The 23,229-nt window shown below is 42.7% G+C and overlaps 2 protein-coding genes across 6 annotated transcripts in view; one reads left to right on the forward strand and one right to left on the reverse strand.

Annotated features, from left to right (window-relative positions):
- Positions 1 to 21,069, reverse strand: GNPAT (glyceronephosphate O-acyltransferase). 4 transcript variants are annotated; one of them, XM_074863073.1, is made up of 16 exons: positions 20,784 to 21,069; positions 17,063 to 17,251; positions 16,249 to 16,425; positions 15,291 to 15,420; positions 11,637 to 11,764; positions 11,106 to 11,181; positions 10,377 to 10,528; positions 10,156 to 10,286; positions 9,249 to 9,472; positions 6,475 to 6,720; positions 5,703 to 5,782; positions 3,094 to 3,234; positions 2,134 to 2,233; positions 1,954 to 2,047; positions 750 to 811; positions 1 to 451 (listed from the first exon to the last, which is right to left on the reverse strand). In XM_074863073.1, exons 1-16 carry the CDS (start codon positions 21,033 to 21,035, stop codon positions 408 to 410), a joined length of 2,226 nt encoding a protein of 741 aa, XP_074719174.1. In that variant the 5' UTR covers positions 21,036 to 21,069; the 3' UTR covers positions 1 to 407. The 4 variants fall into 4 exon arrangements, with proteins under 4 accessions (XP_074719174.1, XP_074719173.1, XP_074719177.1 ...); XM_074863072.1 differs by having other exon boundaries at positions 17,063 to 17,254; XM_074863076.1 differs by lacking the exon at positions 20,784 to 21,069 and adding an exon at positions 20,060 to 20,110.
- Positions 21,029 to 23,229, forward strand: part of FSAF1 (40S small subunit processome assembly factor 1) — a 7,372-nt gene continuing 5,171 nt past the window's right edge. For both annotated transcript variants that reach the window (XM_074863081.1, XM_074863082.1), the window contains exons 1-2: positions 21,029 to 21,158; positions 21,364 to 21,650. In XM_074863081.1, the coding sequence (XP_074719182.1) occupies positions 21,098 to 21,158; positions 21,364 to 21,650 (348 nt within the window). In that variant the 5' untranslated portion in view covers positions 21,029 to 21,097. The remainder of the gene's footprint in view (positions 21,159 to 21,363; positions 21,651 to 23,229) is intronic.

Genomic DNA, 23,229 nt, shown 5'->3' on the forward strand with positions numbered 1-23,229 from the left:
TATTTTTCTAAATATTAATTTTAATAGCAAGTCTTTTAATTCTGTTACATTTTCACATCCATGAAATATTTGAAACCAACCACATTCCTTGTTACAAGTCTAGAAAAATGTATTTAAGTTGCCATTACTGCGCATATCTCTTTAAATATCAAAAAAAAAAAAAAAGACAATGTTTAATCTGTTTTAAAAAACAAAACACAGTGAGGATACAAATACAACTCTAACCCTCGGCGGCAACAGTTTCTAAGCGGTAATGGCGTGCCACCCTGCTGAAAGAGACCCCTCTGCCTCCCAGGCTGGCCGCGCCGAGCGAGAAGGGAACCGAGCCAGCTCCGGCCCGGCTCTGGGGGGGTGCTGAGGGGTGCTCTCAGCAGGCGCTTACATCCACTCACAGCATCAGGAGCCACTTAGAGTCGTGCAGCCACAGGTTTCTGTACAGGTATCCTAGCGTCTAACAGGGGGGAAAAAAAAATTATCATCAAAGTGTTGTAAATAACAACTCTGTTAAATTACTTTTTTGCTTTATTTTCCTTGGTCATTGGGTTGTACAGTGTTTCAAATAAAGAAGGGAGATTCAAAGCTGCAGTGAATGACATCAGAAAAAGTATTGTAAAAAAAGCATTAGGTTTTTTATACAGAAAAATCTAAGGAACTACTAAGGAAAAAACACTACATCTAACATATATGCATCGTCCAGAGTTAATTTACAACTTGAGAACCCCTTTTCAAATTCATTAGAGAACACTTACCAAACATGTCCAGGATTTTATTAACAGCCTCTTGATTTACATTGTAAGTGAATCCATTGGACCTGCAGTTAAAAGAAAAAAAACCTGTTTCTTCAGTGAATATTTCCTATTCCAGTCATTTTTATACAAATAAACTGAACATTTTCATAATTATATCATATTTTTCATCCTGACAGCATACATATTAATTTTAAGGACAGGGCAGACTTCTAAGCAGATTATATTTGAAGAAGTTATGGTTTCTTTATCCTTCCTCTTGGTCACAGTCCCCATGTCTCTCTTTTTCCTTGGTTTTTATTAGGGACAACTGCAGGAAGAAAATGTTTGTTTTCAACCATACCATTTTCAAGACTGTCTCTCTGAAACTGAACCGAATCTTCAGCCGATATCAAATTCTGTTGCACTAATTTATTCCTTTTACTTGAAAGGGGAATTTAGCTATAGACAACTATTTAGCACAGTGATGTGGCAGGGGACATAACACAGTAATTTGTGCACTTTCTAAGAGCATTACAAACCTTAGCCAACTAATTTCCTGAACAGAGGCATAAGAGAGTAGCTCAGGGCCATCAGCTGCCAACTAAGTTCTGTGAAACACTCAAGACAATTTGGGGACTTATTGTATCAGGGACTTCCATGGTTATACTTTTAAATACAGTGAGAAGCACCACAAACAAGTTAATTTGATAACAGGAAATGCATGTATTTTTGTATAACAATAGTTGGGCCTATAAGCTATGAACTACATTAAAAGACTTTATTGACTAAGCTTTCAGTTAGAAACCCTCCAAAAATTAGTAGTATTCCTGATTATTTCTTACATTGCCTGATGAGGCTTGTTTTAATACACAGAGTAACTCTTCTTTTAAAAATAAGCAGGACTGTTCTCTTTGCTTATCAAAGCCTTGGAGGAGATTTTGAAATCCAAAAGGTAAACGGAGTCAGAAGCAGCCTACTGGCCAAATTAATGAATTTTGTTGCTGGGTCCCACAGGAGTGTTTTCACTATGAGGGGGTGCCATTCATCTTCTACAACATGTACAGAAAGGAACTACCTGTGTCTTCACCACAACTCAGGTAAATCCAAACAACATTCAGTTGACTGGTCTCAGGCTGTTCTGCTTCATACTAATAGCTCAGTCATTAAGAATTGTCAGTAAGACCACACACTGACTTCTACACACCAAAAATCCAATGTTACTTACATTTTCTTCTTCTTCACTGCACCTAGTTGCACAAGAGCTGCTAAGGCATTTTTTTGCATGTCAGAAGACAGTGCTTCATAACACTGCGTATTCCCTACAGAGAAACACAATTAAAAGTTTTATCACTGTCCATTAACAGGCTACACTTGTAAAATCATATTGCATAACGGCTGTACACACCCTTCTCAAGAAGTTGAAAAACAAAGTTGCGGACTCCAGGTATAAACTGCTTCTCAGTAAAGACTTCTTTTGTTTCCTTTGAGAGGTATCTGAAAATTAACTAACATTTTTTAAAAAATTAGCACTTCTTTTCTTTTGATCGTCAGCTTGTTATGAATTACAAACAGACGTGTCCTCATAAGTAATGCTGTTACACTTTGAGAAGTGTAGGAGAGGAACTCAAAAGGTATCATTACATAAAGCATCTGAAATTTTTATTACTGTTTAACAGGCATGAGAATCCTAATATTAAAATATGATTCAGTATTACTATAATAGTTACCCTAGACATTAATTTAACATTCCTGTTCTCACAATCAAAACCAGTATATTTTTCTTAAAGCAATATCTGTTTTAGAGATGGGAAAAACAAGGCAAATCAGTACAGTTCATCCGAAGTCATACACCAGATCATGAACAGATTCCACTAGGTTCAGATGTCTACAGTCCCACCAATCTTATGCTGACATACCCAAGATTTTAGCCTCCTCTTTTCACATACATTGCTTATTACAGGAATGTAAGTGTTTAGTCTTATTAAAACCTTGGAAAACCAAAAGACTTTAAAGAGATATGGATGCAGTTAATGACTCCCAAAAAAGCGATCAGATATGAGATGCAAACTCATTTCCGCACCTGGCAGGACAGCCCACGTAAAATGAATTAAGCAAGAGCTCCTTGTAAGAAAGAACAATCAATCTGGTAGCAGCACACTCCCCATGAATCTTATACACCCACAGTGGCCCATCACAGGGATCCTGGGGCAAGGGTGGTGTTTAAGATACTTATTACTGCTATTTTGCAACTCTTGCACTCCCCAACCATGAAAAGTCACTATTTATACTGCAGAAGCATCACAGCTCTCCTAGTTTCCCTATAAAACACAGGAGAAAAAAGACAATTTTCTAAAGAACTGCATACCTGATAACCTTCCACAAAAGGTCTGAACATAGTTGACAAGAAAGATACTGTAACACTTCCTTTGTCAGTAGGGTAGATTTCCTGTTGACTTGTTTGAATGGCATCACATTTTGTGAGTAGAAAACATCCTTCTTCAAAATCCTGGGAGAGAGAAGCGTAACTGAAATTTTAACATCTACAGTAAAAGTGCAGCTACGTTTCCCCACAAAGTCAACAACAAAAACAACACAACAGGACACCACTTCCATTTCTGAACTCAGTTCTCAAGAGACTCAAACCAAAACCTTCCTACATATCAGAAATACCCTTATAAAAAGGTAGTGGGAACATGTTCTTAAACACAGCAGTATCTCAATCTGCAACAGGCCTAGAAGCAAAGAAATCAGCTGTGGCTGCTATTGTAACAGCCAGCCTGAGCTCCCTCGGGATTTCATGAGAATAGGGTCAGGCTGCCTGATTTAGTTTTTTTTTCTGTGAGTGTTATTTATTTATTTCTTTTTAAAGTCAGGGTTTGCCTTTATCTCATGTCCACTGTTTGAGATAAATGGTAATATAGTTCACTGACCTGCCCGCTACAAAAGATGGCCAAAAGTTACAAATTATGGAAATGTCAATGACAAAACCATTTTACTGCCAATATCAGTATAAGGAGGAGGGGGCACAGAACAGACACACACACAGAGAACACGAGCGGATGGGACACAGACATGACAGACACATGGATGACTAGAAGGGCGGGTTGCTATGAGATCCCTTAACGTTATAGCAACTCTTTTCATTTGACTCCAGTGAGGTCAGTCATAGCCAGTCATCTTCCTGTTCCCTGCTTGGTTTTGGTACTTAAAAAAACCTGCAAGAGGCAACAATTGCTAACAATAAAAACTAAACATAACAGTGCCAATCAGCCTTTAAAAAAAGGCCCAATTCTCCTCTATATAAAAATCTATGAGATTTTAACAGAGTTGTAAGTCTTGACTATTCTTACGAAAATTATACTTATCTCTTTTTTTAATGCAGGAAAGATCACAAGTATCACCATCCATTATCTGGCCTTAGCGCTGATAAAAATCACATTTGATCAGTTTTAAATCCAAATGAAATCTACATGTGGATTTGTCAGTTTATATTGGGTGGGTATGACACTGAACTATTTTTTTTACTAATAAATTTATGCTCACCTACATTTCAAGCTGGCTGGACTAGAGCCAGCTCCAACCCAGCAGATGTGTGTAAACTGACACATCAAGTGCCGCAGGAAGCAAAGTGCTGCCCACAGTTTTCACAGCTTGTGCCTGTCCAGCTGCATTAGGAGAGCACACAGACATACTGTGCCCTGTACTAAGGCAGTACCAGGAACAATACTGGCTTTGTCCAAGTAATGGTTGTATGGGGCGGGGGGCAAAACGAGGGAAAACTCTTTTCAAGCAAATAGGATGCAACTAAAGCTTCCATAAGACTCTACAAGGGACACTGTTATGCCATTAGGAAAATTCTCACTTCAGAAACCTTCACAGGCTGCATCGCCTCAACTCTGTAGAAGATTTCAGCTGCAAAAATTTAAATCAGGTTTTAATATAAGCACTTCCCACATAGTGCTCACAATGTACTATCTGAATCTACACGAGGTAAATACCAGTAATAAAAATCTAAAAGGGCTCAACCATGAACCATCAAAATATTAAATTTACTAATGCACAGGAACATCAAAACCTTCAGAGTTCAAGGTATAAGAGGAACATTAGCCACTGTATAAACACTACAGAGCAGATGCCACCATGCTGTGCAGTCAAGGAGCGGTGGGTACAGAGGTGTACTTTAACAGACGAGGCACTGGGTGTCTGCATAGTCCTCTGGTAGCCCTGCCATCACAGACCACACACATGGACCTACACAAAACAACTGATCACAGCTGCACTAGAAGGAATATAAGCAACCAGAGACAACAGGTACTCACATTTAGAATTGCATACTCTATTTGTCAAAGATAACAAAGGCATAAAATGGTTGATCATTAATTGGTGTAACACCTATAGTTTAACTTCCCGAAAGAGCAGCAGTGCCCCTCTGCTACACAGTCTGCAAGAGCTTCTAGGAAAGATTATCCTGGTGTACCCTCAACGAGAATTCCTGTTTTGTTTCTGTGCTGACAGAACATATACACTCTGTGACAGAATTCAATTAAATCTAAACACTTTTTTCTTCACAGCCTAAGGTCTGTTTCATAAATGCTGTCCTCTTGCTCTGCAGTTATACTTCATTTAAAAGACTACTTTACAAATATTTTTATATTCATGCTGGAAGACTGGTAGCTTTATGCAGAAAAGACAAAACTTCTGCTACAGTTCATTTTAATAGTTCAGAATTGGGCAATTTCAGGACTTTTTTTTTACTGGAGTGGGGGGTGAAGATTGCATATGCAACCTTGTGGACTCAGACAATGATTTGCAACTAACCAAATGACCCCATTTTAAAGTTCTTCCTCCCACTTACAGATCAAGTTGGTATCACTGCAGGTGTTTACCACAAAGCACTTGTTCAGTGCCTGAAATCAGATGCTATTTTAGTTCGCTGTGTTACTATCAGTATTTTTATATAAAGGATGTATTTACCTTAAGTGAAATGCCAGGAAAGAAGATGAACTCATCAGAAAAAACATCTCTCAAGAAGCTGAAGCAGCTATAGACTTCCTCTGAAAAAACACATTGAACTGCTGTTTAAAAACATAATTTAAAATATCCAAGTGAAAAGCCATTTACTTCTTATTTTAGAGAGAGTACCTACTTCAAATAAAATTTGGACTTGACATTAAAAGCATACATACATATACAGCAGAAACTACCACAACAGAACAGCAAATACTCAAAGCACTTGACTCTATTGTTACCAGAAGGAAAGAGCAGGGGGTTGTAGCTTCTCAGAACATGCATTAAATACCACATAATCAGCTGCTGCACAAAACTAAGGTATGTATTCTGAAAAGTTTCTTTAAGAGCCAAGTACTGGAAAACATTGAAAAGCTTTGGAAACAGTAGTGGGAAGAGAAGAAAAACTGAGAACTGGCTGCACTGTATGCAAGTATAATTGCATAATGAGCTATGTATAATTTGTAAACTAAAAAGCTGGTCTGCTGAACACCAACAAAATAAGACTTAGGAACTGGGATCAACTCATCCCTCTCAGCAGAATATACCAACTTTCAAAAGTATCAAAGGGTAAACAAACAAAAAAGGCAAGCAAAATACCCCCATCCCCTCCCAACACATCCACCTTACATCATGGGACCTTTTCCAGATAATGGTCTCAGCTTTCGCAGGAACCTGACAGTGCAGCTGACAACGCAAGGAGCAAAGCCAGCGGACTCTCAGAGCTACCCAGACATACCTTTTCTGAAGCTGCGCGTCATCTGCAAGGCAACTGCCACCAGAGACGGACGCACGAACACGTTCAGCAGCTGGTTTCTGTACGTGGCACACATGAGGATGGCCAGAGCACGCTTAAAGACGATTTCCCCTACGGCTCCATCTTCCACTCCTTTGTCATTTAGGACCACGTGGCCATCAACAAGGCGAGCAATGTTGGAATGCAGAGTGAGGCCAGACACGACTGCTTTTTTGGCACACAGGTTATCTAGCAGGAAAACGCAACACTCGGGAAGATGCAAAAGGAAACATAACTCTATTGAAACAGCCTAAAATGCACCAGTATTTCATTAAGTTTTATCACTGAAGGCCAATTATTACACCAAACGTTCAGTTAGAGAGATGTTCTAAAATAATCCATACCAGGAATTGGCAGCCTAGGCATAGTATGAGATGCAGAGAACAAATTTCAGACATTTCTGTAACTAAGTTTCATACATTTCTGTAATTAAAGCACTTTAAATTCTTCTACTTGCTATCAATCACAAATACTTTCTTTAGAGTCTCTGGGACAAGTATTCTGAGCCTCCAAATAAAAGAGGATAGATCTGTTTGATGGATACATTCATCAGTAAGGAAATGGAGACGATACCTTTGTTTAGGCATTTCCGGCACTAAAAGTTTTGAACCAAATGCACAGATCTTTATAATGTTTTTCCTTAACTCTCATATACAAGGAAGGCCTCATCCCAAATTATGCTCAAAGAAATCCTAACGTAAGTATCATTACATAATATACCTGCTCAAAGAGAAACCAGACTGTACTTAAACCCAAATCTCTTCTTGTTTCATAAGACAATCCTTTTAAAATGCCTAAAGCAAGGAAGTGTGTGGTTTTATTGGGTTTTTTTAAACAAAGTTCTTCAAAGGCAGGCGTAAGTTTCACAAACCTGTGGGCTTTGGTCAAGCTTTTTTCTCATTGTGACACACCACAATCTTTATTCAGATAAAGAGCAGCATCTCAAATATTAAAAATACACTTACTTCTTCAGAGTACCTTACACTTTAAACGGTACCAAAACATTCCCTGCATTAAATGTGAACTCTGTGGCAAGCAAGGAAAGAAGCAATAAAAACCTCTTATTGAATGCTAAAATATACTTTACCCATTCACAGCACCACAAGCATATCAAATCAATATAGCCTCTGACAGAAAAAAGAAAATCATATCCTTTCCCCTTAACATAGATTTCATGTAGAATCTCCTTGCATCTAATTTGCTCCTTCAGCCTACTTTGTTCCAGTTTTGCTAAAGCTCCCAAGTTTCTCAATGCAGTAAGTCTGAGTGAGTAATTTTGCAGTTCCTGTTTTTAATATAAAATTTCTAACAGCCAAGCAAATGGTCTGCCTGTAACAACCAACCAGCATGACAAAGGCAGAAACAACTAGCTGTTTGGTGACAGAAGAATGGACAGGGTACATGTAGTTGCTGATTTTGTGACGTCGCCAAATTACCCTTTAAAGTGTATTTATTCTTTCAAATTATTGAAAAGCCAGAACAAAACAACAAACCCTGTTTCTATGCAACTGATGCCTAGTGCAGGGACAGCACACTCCAACAAAATCTCCTCAGTTGTTGTCATTCCTCTATTTCATGACCATGACTATTTGCTATTCCCTGACTACGTTACAACTCTGCTAAAGCAGAAGTCTATTCATTGTTGGTAAGAAAGTAAACAAAATATATAAGCAAACCCGAATGTGGTACGTTTTTCAGTTTACTGTGCAGTAAGATTCTAAATGATACTTCAATTTTGCCACGAAACTCTTCCTTTTACCAGACTGGCAGAGGCAGACCTTGTCCGCATTCACTGCAGTGCAAATCCCTGAAAGAAGTAGTTTTCTTCCAGATATGATAGAGTTCTGTTGTAACTGTACCCTGTTCCTATTTCTTTACTGAAGTAGTGAGAGGGATCCTTGATTATACACATGACTACAAAAGCAAAGATCCATGGCTTAAATCTACCTACAGTGAAAAAGTAAATGTCCTTGCATTAACATTATTTTCCTTTGCGAGCTTTACCACTTACGTCCTGAAGCTCTAAAATTAATTACTTGTGTCACCTTGGCTCACTGAGAGAAGTTTAAAACAACTGTTCAGAAAATTTGGAAGGAGAGTCAACCTTCCAGCAAACAATATCTACATATACATTATATATATTAAAAAGAGAGAGTGTGCGTGTAGAAATATATAAATAAAACCACCAAAGAAGCCTTCTCATCAGAAGTCATCACTGTTTCTGGGGAGAAAGCAAAATTTAAAAATAAATAGACAACTTATAGTTTTGATTTTCTCTCACCCATTTGTTTCTGCTAGTACTTTGTCACAGTAACAACTTATACTACAGTCAGTATCAAGCAATAAAGATAGCATTACACCAGGTTGACTGCTGCAGATGAGGTAATCGCCTGTGACTTACATAGGGTTCAGGAAGACACTAGGCAAATCTCAGTACTCTAATACAAGTACCTTATAATCTCCCCCTCATTCCACACTTCAAGATATAACAGTAAAATATCTGTTCTGCTTCCACCTGTTTTTCAAAGTATTATCTTCTACGGGCTAAGTGAAAACCCGTCAGGTCTTAGCATTATTTTTAGCATATCCTAAAATCCATTTATAACTCCGAGGAAAACATTCTGTAAAGTTGTCACTATACACTGCTTCCACAGAAATAGAATAATTTATCCTTCATAAGCAACAAAAGGAATAGAAATAACACTTTCTCCGCATACCAGGCCATTCAATGAATCCTCCAAAAGTCTGTGTTAAGCCTTTAAGCCATAGGGTCTTTTCTATTAGAAGTTCAAAATCCATGGCTGGCAAATTCTGGAGCAGGACAGCAGCAACTAGCACCCACGGGCTCAAAACCATGTTTTCTATTTGCAGGAGTTCCATTTTATAAGCTACATCACTGACAAATTCTTGGATATCCTCAGATGGCTTTTGGGGAAGATGCCTGAAGAAAACAATGCAGTTCAAGGTAAAGAGCTCCAAAAACTGAAACATAAATCACACCCTTCCTGACTTCTTCCATATTGCTCCCAGATCCGTAACCACTTTACGGCACCTAACAGCTGGGGAGTGATTCTATTTATGTGCTATGTAGAGCAGAAGTACAGAGCAAAACATCAGTAGCTTCATGACACCATTTGAAACACAAATCTCTGTATTGATGCGGTACACTTGCTATCTTCAAAAAAAATTCAAAAGCATTGTTTTATATAACAAATTGCAAAAGCCACCCAATAGTCATAGCTACAGCTCCCTGGCAGATGATCACATAACAGTTTGCAGTAATAGAGCAAGAAGGGAGACAAAGGTGGAATTTTTAAGTGTCAAAACCACCAAATTCTCAGAAAACAGAGCTTTGCTTGGACCACGCATCATCATTAAAGTTTAAAATGGCATCTTCTCGACATAGTACAAAGTTACGCAAGTAACAACCTGTTTCAGAGACACCCAATCACAAGCATGATAAGCTTCTGCTTAGACAAAATGGGTTCAGCAGTCTAAATAGCCCGATGGAGGGGAGGTGAGAGAAGTTGAAAACAAAGTACAAGAGAACATCTTAATTATTTTACATAGGTGAGGACTAAACAAATGCTTTTCCTGTGCATATACCATGGAAAGATGTGATACCTGGGAACCAAATTGTATGGGCACCGATTGATTCTACCAGATGCCAAGGTTCTAAGTGATACTGGCTGTCCAACGTAGATATGTATGGTACCAAAATTGTCACTGAGTATTCTTCTGGCTTTTAATAACCCCTACAAAAATGGGAAGAACAAAACTCAAATTTTGGTGCTACAGGGTGTGTATGCATCCACCTACGCTTTGTTCTTAAGGAATTTACATACAGATGTAGATTCTTTAGGCTTTGGGACTCCTAGAAGTTCATATGCATAGAGAGATTCTTCTAATATTCTCTCATAGCTGATGCTGATGGGAACAAGGTACGTGTCAAAGACTTCACGTTTAAAAAATGGTTCCATCACAATGCTGAGAAGACCTGCAAAATGGAAAAAAAAAAAAAAAGAAAAAAAGTGAATCACTTGTCTTTTTCGAGGAGGGAAAGGCAAATGCCATTTAACTTTGAAAAAGATATCTTCAAATTTTAGAAACTGCTAATAGGTGTGCACTGTGCCTGTTCTCTCTTCAAGCAAGCAGAAGCACAAGACATTGCCCAAGCTTTAAACAGACAGTAAATGTAAGCAACGCATTTGGACAGCTATTTGTGCTCTTTTCGGCAGCACTGCCCTGCACTCACACAGCATCTTCTTTCTAAAGATTCCCCATTACTTTTACAGTTAGCTTACAATATTTCTCTGCTATATTTTCTATAAAGAAAAGGGTGAAGAGTTATGCAATTAAGTACACAACAGGGCAAAGGGAGAGAAAGCAGTAGAGTGCAAGAGACTCTTACTGCCATTCTTTGTATGGCCTTGGAACCCCAACCATAGTGTTTTCCACTATTCTGAAAGACCACCACTTTAACATCCCTTCCTGTATGAAGAACTTACAAAGCACAAAGCCACTAATGAAAACACTAATAATCATGAAAAGTGGGAAGTTTTCAACAAACCTACCAAACTTTGGAGTCAGAGTCTTGGCGGTGCGGCTTCTAGTTCCTTCAAGAAAAAATTCAATTGGGGCATAGCCACTCTTCAAAAGTAAAACAAACAAAAAAGCTGGTCAGAAAAATAAAAACATTTCTTCTTTACTGCCCACAAATAGTTTTAAGTAATTAAAATGTACGTAAGCTTTTTTTACTGGACACCATGCATGTCTAACTTCAGTCATCTCTAAGCCTATATTCATCCACTGTATTTGCCACACCATATAGTTAAATTAGCAAAAATATTGTGTCTGTCATGAGATATGGGCACATGATCCAAAGCAACTGATGAGCAGCAATTTGTTTACCATCTACTGCTGAACTATAATAAGAGAGTGCACACATGCTCTTCACTTATAGCAATTCTTAGGTAAAATGCATTTAATCAGATCACAGTGAAGACTTTTAGTCATATAGCTATAACATCGTGCACATTGCACATGAATCATTCCAGCGAAGTATTTCTTAGGCATACATTTTGAGAGTTCATTAATTTATTTACCCTTAACATGGTTTTTACATATTCAGCAAACACGGCCCAGTAGAGTCTGTTCCCACCAAAGGAACGTCGCATAAAAAAGGCACCTGCCCTTCGTAGCAGCTCACCAACTATTTTCATTCCTAGGAAATCTGAAAAGTAATCAAACAAAAACAAAACCACATACACAGAACTTACAGGTTAATATCAACCAGCAGAATCAACCATTTTCTTTAATATACTGATTCAATGATCAGAACAAAGAAGATCTCTTTCAAGGATCCTGTTGCTGCAAATACCTTTATTTGCTCTCAGATTGTCTAGCAAGACTTACACAGACATGAATCACATATTATAATATGCTTTCAATTTTTTTTTGTAAGCAGCATTCACTCAGAGCAATTTATTTTTGTAATTTAAATGGCCAGATTTCAACCATAATAAAGACTAAGTTTTTGAAGTACGTTGTCTCACTCATCTTCAGAAAGATCAGTTACCACTGAATGTATCCTAGAAGACACAGAAATTAACTGACCAATTACACTATATTACACCATTTATGATCCTGACTCATCACTTTGGGAGGCGTACACCAAACCAGCTAAAATTTTTTAGTTTTCCAGTTTTAAGCAACCATGGTCAATGTTTAACTTGTCAAAACCAGGAAACACTTACCATTACAAATTTATTAGGGAAGCATTTAAAATGAGTCTATGCAGCAGCTGGCCATGTGCTGTTTCAGCCTCCTTGCCACCTCAATCCATGAAACACTTGAGAACAGATACTCACTCAGTAAAATAAATTCACATTTCCAGCTGCGACACGGACAATGACTGCTTTGAAGATGTCATATACTGTGTCACACACACATATATGTGACATATATATATATATAAGAAAAAATAGATAAAAAGAAATTGGCTACAAGACCCTGGGCAGCAATAGCAGCTGTCAGAGCTTCCCATGTGCAGAAGTCCATCTCTTTCCCTTACCCTCCTACTAACCTTCCTCTCACCACAACATAGACTCTATCGCCTCTCTTACTTCCACCCTCCTGCCGTGTACTCAACCTCCCAATCAGGATGCTGGCTGCATGCCCAATGCCTCTTCCCATCACACTGCTACCACACAAACTGGGACCAAAGCGCATCCTTTCACATACCTCAAGCCCACACCACCTCACCAGCTCTGCGCCGATGTGTTGGGTTTGTGTGTTTGTGTGGCGGAGGTTTGGTACTGAGGGAAGCGGCTACAGCTCCCCCAGCTCCAAGTTGGACCCACCTCTGCGCCAAGGCCGAGCCAATTAGCGATGGTGGCCGTGCCTCTGTGATAACATATTTAAGAAGGGGAACCTGGGAGGAGGAGTTGGAGTTGTGAGGAAGAGTTCTGAGGGAGACACTTACACAAACACTGAGGTCAGTGGAATAAAGGAGGGGGAGGAAGGGGGGGAGGTGTGCCAAGGCAGAGCCCCCCTGCAGCCCACAGAGGACCCAATGCCAGAGAAAGTGGCTGCACCCGAAGAAGGCCGGGACTCTGCGGGAAGTCTGCATTGTTGTAGTTCAGTGCTGGCAAGACTGCAACACGTGGGAGGGACCCACCCTGGAGCAGCTTGGATCAGCTGCAACCCATGGGAAGGACTTATGTCGGAGAAAGTTCATGGAATACTGTCTCCTGTGAGAGGGACACCATGCTGGAGCAGGGAAAGAGTGTGAGGAGTCCTCTGTTTCTGCCGCTCCTTCCTCCTCAGCAATGTATGAGGGACTGACTGCAACCCCCATTCCCTGCCCCCTGCGCCACTGCAGGGGGAGGAGGTAGAGAAATCAGGAGCAAAACTCAGCCAGGGAAGAAGGGAGGGGTGAGGGGAAGGTGTTTTTAAGATGTGGTAAAGCCTCTCACTGTCCTGCTCTGTTTGTTAAGTGTTGTTGGTGGTGTTTGAATTAAATTGATGTTCTTTTTCTTCCCCTAACAAGTCTGTCTTTTGCCTGTGCCCATAACGGGCGAGTCATCCTTCCCTGTCCTTATCTCGATTTCCGAGCCTTTTGTTGTATTTTTCTCCTTCCCTTTCCTGAGGGAGAAGGAGTGAGCAAACAGCTGCACAGTGCACAGTTTCCCTCTGGGCTCAAACCACAACAGCCTCTAATCTGACTTGCTCCCAAGGCCTGAGACAGAAACATGACCCCAGCACCAGCTAGATTCCTGTTAATGTACTGTATGAGCATGTACTCTGATGTTACTGGCAACTGTTTACCTTCCCTTAGCTAATCCCCATAGATCTTTCCATATGTTGCTTGAAACCAAGTGATAACTAATAAATCAGAGGCACTTACCATCTATATCAGGAGAGCGTCTCTGCACTCAGCATTAAGTACCACTTTGAGAGTGAGTTTGTAAACCGCATCTTGTGAACCTCTTACACAATATGCAGTAGATACAACTAGAGCCATAGAGAACTGTGTTTTCTCCAGAGAAATTTAATACACACATGCAGCAGTACAATCAAGCAGCAAGCCTCTAATTCTGAAGAACTTTGACCCCAAAACACTTTAAAAAATGTTAATCACTAAAAAAATCCCTCTAAGCTAAGCAAATAGTATCTCAAGATACTGTTTTGAGGCTCCAAACTCAAAAAGGCTCTAATCCAAAAGTCAGCAAAAGATTACACTGATACCTATGACAGCATGTGCACAGATTCTGAACAATGCACGACAGGTGAGCAGCTGCAACACCTTGACCGAGGCAGCTATGAGACTCCAACTTCTGAATTCACCAGAATCTAACGTGCATCACCCAGAAGCAAGGTACCACTAACTCAAAGATCAGCAGAATCTCATCTTCCCTAGAAAGCACATTCTCCCAGCTTCTGTTGATTTTATACTGGTTTTCCTAACCCCCTGACTGGAAAAGTAGACTACAGTAGAGTAGTAGGTTCCAGATCTTTGCTACCTTGCCTGTGCACATTACAGCACGGCACCAGACCCGAGGTTGTCATCTGCCTGCTTAGAAGACCTGGTTGATACCTGAAACTTCCAAGATCAGGTTTCTCAGTTAAGTGCTGTCAGGGTTTGGATTTTCAAAAAGCACATTAACTCAGAAGATATTCACTGTTAAAGTCTTCAAGAATTGTTTCCCGCAAATATACTGGCTTCATCTGCTTTAGAATTAAGTATGTCTAAAATTGTGACCTCTGATGTGAAATTTCGTTTCCCAGCTAGCTCTGTTCTCAGCACTTCACATAACAGACTCCTGCCAATCCTTCAAGGGAATCAGTCACACCAGCAACAAGCCCGCGGTGGCTGGCACTTCATATCTGGCTACTATGACTGCACTTAAAACTGTACAAAGAATCACAAAGGGTTCTGCATACACAGTAGCTCTTGGGCAAGTTTTCACCTGTTCCCAGGCCAAAAAAGCAACATAGAAGTCTTCTTCACAACACCTGTCTTTGCCCCAGCCTTGGGTCTACAGAGTTCTGGGTGAACTTGCTATGAAAAAATTCACCTTTGATTGGACTCAGGAGCAATGGGAAGCTTTCAAATGCTGTGAGCATCTCACCCAAAGAGGTTTTAACAAGACATATTTGGAACAGAAGTTAAAAACAACTACTTATAGTAGCAGTTACCAGACTCCTTGCTACCAATTCTCTGAATCCTGAAAATATTGTTAAAAGAACATACTTGCCTATTCCTGCAGCAATAACAGGCAAAGCCAAGTCATACGTATATAGCAAATAAGACAGCATCAGAAAGTCTACGTAGCTTCGGTGACTGGGCAGCAGTACAACTGGATGCTCCTGAATGGCGTGTTGCAACTGAAAAAAATACCAGCACAAACAATATTGTTCCAGTATTTACAGATTGACTGTTGAAATTTACAGTACAGAACTTCACAGGGCTTAAGGCAAACAGAAACTGATTTGTTTGAGGGTGGTTTCTCTGACCACCTACTCTATACCTTTTTCAGCATGGAACCACAGGAAATTTGGAGCAATTGTTTCCAGACTAGCAACCTGTGGTTTACAAGCATCACAGGACTCAAAAGCCAGGGCTTGACAGTCTAATTCAAATCCCTTTTGATGGGGATGAGAAACCCAACAGGGGTTGTCAGGGCTGACATCGCTGTCTTCCAGGGAATGTGCTGCACCCTCCAGAACAGCGGCATCCTGCAATGAAACAGGGGGACAAGAGCTCCCCAGGTAACTGAGGCAAATTTAAAGCATTAGCTGCCTCAGAGGTGCACAATATTTCACCATTCTTAGCTGTATGAAGGTTTTGCAGAACAGCCAACCCACTCAGCCACATAACATTAGGTTTTCATCCCCAATTCAGCTAAATGCATTATTAAATGTACAGTATCAGATAGAAAAACTCTCTCAGTGGCTGATCTAACAAAATCGCTGACACATGGTATTCCTTACCATAGGAAGCATTTAGAAAATGTACAAAAAGTCCTGCTGTTTGCCTCTAAAATACTTATATATCATCTGTCTTTCCCCTCACGCTTATTAAGAAATGAAGTAACAAACACAAGTGCAGTCTTTTTTTTTCATATTTGTTACTTGAAGCAAAGATTAGAGCCTTTGTCCATGTGACTGGTATATGAAAATATTAGAACTTTTTTTTCCCCCACCAGTACTCACTCTCTGCATTCCTTCTTCATTCACACAAACTCTCTGGAAAAGTTGTTTAAATATTTTGCTCAATGTAAATGCAAAAAATCTGACAGCTCCTAATTGCATACTGTGGCCCATCTCATCCAGGATTTCCGTGGCTTCTTCTTGAATAATATCAGGTGATTCTCCCATCTCTTTTGCTAACTAAAGAGAAACAAAACAAAATAGCAGTCAGATGTTGTTCCCTTCTCCCTGCCCACGCACACCGTTCTATGTGCCACGACAATTATGGCAGAACTACTGCAACAGTCCACAAGATTATATTTTATGTGATAGGCATGCATCTAATCATACAGAATCTCTTTGGTGTCAGCCAACAAGAGAAAGCCAAGTTAAAGCTGTTCAAAATCAAGAATAAGCTTAAATGTCAATGGTGGGGGGGGAAGAGTGTACAACAATTTTCCCCCCCCAAACACCCCATCTGAATGTTTTAACCTCTAGCATCTTCAGAGGAGATTTAAATTCAAAGAACATTTCTTATATTACTGATCTGAAGAAGGCTGTGTGCAATTTTGACTAGTAAAATGAAACCTATGTTTGCAGGGATATTCACAACGTAAATCTTTGAAGTGCATTTGGGTTAGATTTTAAGACTTGGCTGAAGAACCTCAGCCCTATCATGCTTCAATTTCTTTCTAATGTTACTAATTTATTGGACTATCTTTCAAACTACAGCTGTCATGTTTGACAAGGTCAGCAACAATCATCTTTTTCCCTGCTGCCACACAAAGCTTGTCTGTGTTCAATGCACGTCGTCTTACAGCTCAATCTCCAGTCTCACCTGCTTGATAACATATTGAACTTGCTCTGACTGGAGAACAGCACTTTTAATAGCGTTTGGCTTGCAAGGTGAAAGTCCCTTGTAGATCACAGGAGTATAACATTTCATTGCGTATCTCAAGTCACTGGACAATCGTCTTTCCTCCAAGATATCTTCAAACTCATCTCTCTTCTTTGACATGAGCTCTTTCTGCTGGGAACACACAAATAAAGAATGAGACACTGCCTCTAGCCATTCAGTGGTCTGCTTGGCTACAGTACCAAAATAATAGCACGCCATACTTTTGCAATCTTTGGGGTTTATTTTTAGCTTTCTATACTGTTTGCATTCCACACTCTGAGTGCATGAACAAATATTACCTGCTTGGAACAATGCTGCAGAAAGAAACTAAAAAGAAAAGGGGAAAAAAAACCAAAACAAAACCTCAACCCTTTCCAACTGCAAAGATCCCCAAATCACCCTATGCCACGTTACTTAATTCTGCCCAAGAGGAAGAAGTTGAGAAAACGCCTGGGCTTTGAAAGCTAAAGTGCCTTGCCTCCAGCTTCTCCATGATTAATAGGTATTAACTAAAACACCTTTGATTCTGACTCTCATAGCTGCATGAAGACAATGCCATAATGACATTATAAAAACATAATAGTCAACACATAAAAAAATAATCCCTGCTACTTTCAGTTGCATCTGGGACTTTAGTGATTTGTGCTGGCTTTCACCAAGCTTGGACATAAGGTACATAAAACACAGTCAGGCAGGAACAAACAAAAAAACCACATTATCAGCCATGTGAAGATCAAAATACAATATGGTACACACACAGGTAAAAAGAGAGCACAGCCTCTGAGTAACCAACACCACTGCTAAGCCGGAAAACAAACGGTACATCAAGAACTAATTGTGGATCCATCCTGCTGCAGAAATATCAGTGACAAAACTCTTCCCCTTAAGTCAGTAGGCATCCCCTGTGCTGGAGAGAGATGTCTCCTATTATCTTCTAGAACACCACAGTTTGTATGAATGACCCCTCAGTCCTTCCAAAACTGAAAATGTATTTCTCTAAACTTCAAAACATCAGCAATAGCCACCAGACAAGCAAGGCAACCGGAGCAAGCCTCTGTGAAACACAAATACAAAAGTACTGGTTATGATCAAACATATTTATTAGAAGAAGATGCTAAAAATAAAAATGCTTATGACTTCCTCTACAGCATCACTTGAAGGGTAGCACAGGCATCCCTTCCATTCATTCTTCCTCCTCTCCCTATATACAACCTGTGCAGAACCAGTCTGATAATGGAAGGGTAAAACATGCTGTTTCCTGGGCTCTTTCAGTAACCTTTGCTGGTGTTGAGAGGTAAGCCTGGCCAGCAAACATACAGGAGAACACCAGGAAGAGATAAGCAAAACGCCCAGCAGTGGCGGCTGGGTTTTCAACCTTGGGAGAGGGAGTCAGGTTTCACTGCCAGCTGACCACAGCCACATCAGCAACACTCTCAAAGCAGTTGACATTTAATGTAAGTAGAGAACAAACATTTAGTTCCTGTCCATTCATTGAGACAAGATAATTTGGCAAAACAAACCAAAAAATCTCAAATCAGGAATATCTCCACTTAAGAACCACAAAAAAATCCTTCAAAGCCTCAACTGTATCGAAAGCCAATTTCATTTTATCAGAGAACAGAAATCCTGCTATAACGTTTGACCTTCTCATATTCTTTTCCCCACACAGTATAGTCAAATTTGGATACCATCCTTCTACTACAGTAGTATTTTGTAGGTCATCTAACTTTTCTTCGCACTACTGTAATTTAGAGAATTGTCCCACAGTAACTGCAGAAACGAACTCTCCATGGACTTTTAAAACAATCCTATACAAGGTATTAAACCCAAGCCCATATTCATTTAAAACTTTTAGGGTTTTTTTTTCCTATACACTTTACCATTACAGTTTTCAATCTTTCTTCTTCCACACCATTCAACTAGTTGATGTTTTGCAAGAGCCAAGTAAGCTAAGAACTGTTAAGAGGACTGGTAATAGCTTGTATTAATCATCTGTTGTCATTGATACCTTATATCTACCCCCTCGAATAAAAATAAACAGAAGAAAAATCCCTTATACTCTGTAATAGCAAAAAAGATAGCTCAGAATAGCATCAGAAAATATTAGTTGTCTCTAAGTATACACCTACTTACATCAGTATGCGACAAGTCATTGCTCAGAAAATCTAAGCAACATTTATGTCAATTAGCAAAGTTTAAATCCTGCAACGTGCAACTACACGAAACCCAGACAAAGAAACGCAGCAATCAGCTCGGGTATCATCGGCCACATCAGCAGTCACCATGCTGCTACAGCCGTTCTCCAACACAGCTCTGGCAACCAGAGTTTTGTAAAGGCCACGGTCAATTGAAAAGTCACCTCTCTGCCACTGCTCCCCATTTGATGTCTCCAGATTTGACGTGCAACTGATTTCTCTCCGTGGCAATAGTTATTTTCACGCCCCATACTGAAGTAGTGCTGAGGGAGCCAAAACACACACTTTACTAAACACTTAAGAAGAATAATGCTGCTTTTACACATTATGGCCAAACTGTTCCTCCAGATTCAATTGCTTAGTTGAAAGCACATTTAGAAAATAGGCTGTTGGAAACCTTGACACAGGAAAATTCAGTTACGTGCAGTGTTACTGCAACATCGGTGAAGTACAAAAGCAAAACAGCAGGAGCCTGGAACTCCTCTCCTTCCAAATAACCTTTGAAAGCAATAAAACGAGGGTGCTCATGGTGCACTTGGGATACCAGCGTACAGCCAAGGAGACATAGGAGAGGAGTGTGGGAATCTCTGCTGAAACCAGGAGCTGTTTCCCCCTCTCCCCAGTCCCCTCCTCCTAATGCAAGTAGAGGGGGGGGGGGTTAGAACCCCACGCCCAAATCTCCTTGTCTGAGGCTGGCATAGGAGCCGCAGAGAAAAAACAAGGTCAATGAAGTCATTTCTACCATGTAACGCAGGAAAATCCGCTTTGGCCACTCCATCTCCGTGACAATTTTCTAGTGCTGAATTCGTCGTCACTGGCAGGTTCTGGTGCAGCCGCGGGGCAGCCTGGTGAAGCGCCCGGTGCTCAGGCACCTGCTGCCCAGCCAGCCTCTCCGCCAGGCCTGGTCCCAGGGCTGCTGGACAAAACCTCTCTAAAGAAGAGTCCCAGCCGCTTCCCACCCTTTTTAGGCCAGCTGGCGTTTCACAGCGTATCTGAGGGGAAAAGCGGCATTCGGAATCGGGAGCTGTGACTGTCGCGACTGACACGACTGGTACTGTGGAGGCGAGGCGGGCTAGGGGCCCGCAGCGGCTGGGGAAGGTGAGCTTCTGAGGGGAAGCGTCCAGTTCCCGCTTGGCCGCGACCTGCCCCTGCCGGGGCCCGGGAGAGGCCTCGTCCCCTCCCGAGTCCGGCAGCGCGCAGCCCCCGCTCCAGGGCCGCGCCGCCGCCGCCTGCCCCCGCCCCGCGATAGGGGTAGGGCCGGGGAGGCTTGTGCGCGACACACCCGCGCCCAGCAGAAACCCTGGAAACCCCCCCTCCAGAGCCCCAAAGCGGGTGGGCGGGAGGTCGCGCCAAGCGCCGTCACTCCGCTTCAGAGTGAACGGCACCGACGCGGCGCGGGGGTGAGGCGGGCGGCCCCCTTCCCCCGCGGCACCACGCCCCGCTCCCCCCGCGCCGCCGCTGCCTACCGAGTACATGGGCGCCCCTCGCCGCGCCCGCCCGGGCGCCGCTGCTCCCGCCGCCGCCGCCGCCGCCATGGTCCTGCGAGCTCCGCCGCGCCGCCCCGCGCCCCGCTCGCCCGCCCTACCCCGTCGCGGCGGTCTCCCGCCCGCAGCCGCCGCCCGCGGCGCCCATGGCCCCGCGCCGCCCCGGCCCGGCTGCCCGGTGCGCTGCGGCAGGCGCGGGGGAGGGCGGGGAGACAGCGCGATGGGCGGCGCCATCTTGGGGGCGACGGGAGCCGCTGGGGATCAAATGTCCTTCCGCCCGCCGTCCCGCAGCAGCCATGGGGTCGCGGGAGCCGTGCCGCCGGCTGGAGGCGGTGCTCGGCGCCCTCTACGACCTGGGTGGGTGAGAGAGCGGGGCCGCGCCGCGCCACGCCACGCCGCGGGCCGCTCAGCGGTGCGGAGTGGGGCTGGGCACTGTGCCGAGGCCGGCAGCACTGCGGCCTTCCCTGGGGGCCGGGGAAGGGAGGAGGCCGGGCGTGTTCACTCTGAAGCGGAGTGATGGCTGCCGCGCACAGCTGACCCGAGGCATGTGTTCGGCACGCAGGTGAGGAGCCCAGCCCTCGGCGTGCCGCGGAGGACTGTGCGGCGAGCGCAGGGGCGGCGGCGGAGCAGGAGAGCCGGGAACCGCAGCCGGCGGCGGGTAGTGCCGGCGGGGCGGCGGGCGGGCGGCGTGGAGCCCGCGACTTTTTCGGGGAGCTGCGGGCCGAGCTGGGCGCCGCCGCCGTCCCGCCGCCACCCGCCGCACCCCCGGCCGTGGAGGTCGTGGTGTTTCGTGGGAGGAAGAGGAAGGGGCGGCCCAGCCCCTCGGCAGCACCCACCGGCGGTGCCCAGGTAGGGCCGGGCGGTGAGTGGGTGGGTCCCTTTCCTGCAGGCATGGGTGCTGCTGGCCCCGAGCAGGGGCCACCTTGTCACGGGGTGCCCTCCTTGGGCACGGCACCGATACCGCTGAATATCTTGCTGGTTCTTTAAAGCGCGGTTATTTTTTTTTTTTTTTTTAATAACCCACGCCGGAGACTTGACATTGAGCAGGTGCTGGACTGGGATGCCCACTTCTGGTGACAGTTAAAACCAAACAAAACTCTTTGCATGTTTGGCGCTTTTTTTTTTTTCCTGTCTCTCCAGTCTGCCACCATAAATTGTGAGATACCTTCCATAATTCCCCCTTCCGTGCCTAGTCTTCCCTCTTGCTAACACAGCTGGCTGGAAATCCGGGATCCTTTGGCGATCTGTGTGCTCAGCTTGATGGCATCCAGTCCTGCTGATTTCCAGCTGGGCTGCTGACAGGGGCAGGCTGAAGCAGGGGTGGGGGCAGGACTTGAAGACTTTTTTTTTTCCAATTTCAGGAGATCCCTGGATAAGTATACTATATTTGAAATAGATATATCCAGCAAAATAAATTGATCTGCAGATAGGACTGCCAATACAGCAAGAAGTGAATGAAACGGGAAGCAAAGCCTCTTGGCTACTTCTGTGCCTAAGCGTTTTGTGTGCTGCTCTGTTCTCATTAATAGGTGTGGGTGTGAGGTGCCAAAGCTTCCTTCTCTTCTCTGGCATCGCAGCAACGCTCGGCTGTTCACAAGCAACATGCGGCTTGGAGTATCAGTGTTGGGTGGTCAATGGGGAGGGCATGACAGCATTAGATCTCAGTCTTCTGGTTTGGTTTGTTCATGCTAAATTCCCTCATGCTACCAGAAACTGTAGCTGAGTTGCTTCAACAGAGAGGCCTGGATAGGCTTGGCTGTAAGCTGAGCTGCCTTCCACACCAAGCAGAGGGTCCCTTGCTTGTTGATCAGTCTCCAGATCTTATAGCTTCTCTGTTTGTTTTCTTTAAGTCATGTTTATGGTCATAACATCAGAAGCCCAATTCTAAAGTAAGTCCAGATGGACCAACACATGGCTGTCTTGAATTCAGGGACACTTACTGATATCTGGGGTTTGACTGCTTAGAATTGGGAAGTTCAAGAGACTGACCAAGCGGCTGGTTGAATCCATAAACTTTTGTGCTTTTTCGGGCACGTTTTCCTCTAAAAATTGCCCTAGATATTTATTTTCTTATGCTTTTTATAACTTAAGTTTTTCTGCCTGAAAAGACTGGTGTTACGCTTCTTAGTAAAATGCTCTGAAAATAACCAGGTTTATTTGTGGTCAAAATGGACAGTTTTATATAGAGGCTTTTTCAGAGTTGAGAGATGTTTGGGTTTGGCTTTGGTAGATGCAGAGGAAAGCCCTGATGTACCATGGGACCTGAACCTGTGACTCAGTGTGACTTAATGTCCTGGAGAGTTAAAAGGAAATGCATTAAAAGCGTTCAGGTTCAGTTTTAATACATCTGTTGTACCCCTGCTTCCTTAGAGGGGATAGTGCCCTTGAGAGCAAACAGGGAAAGACGAGCAAGTGGATGCTACTCTTG

Source organism: Strix uralensis, chromosome 3, assembly GCF_047716275.1.
Source record: "Strix uralensis isolate ZFMK-TIS-50842 chromosome 3, bStrUra1, whole genome shotgun sequence".
Classification (NCBI taxonomy): Eukaryota; Metazoa; Chordata; class Aves; order Strigiformes; family Strigidae; genus Strix; species Strix uralensis.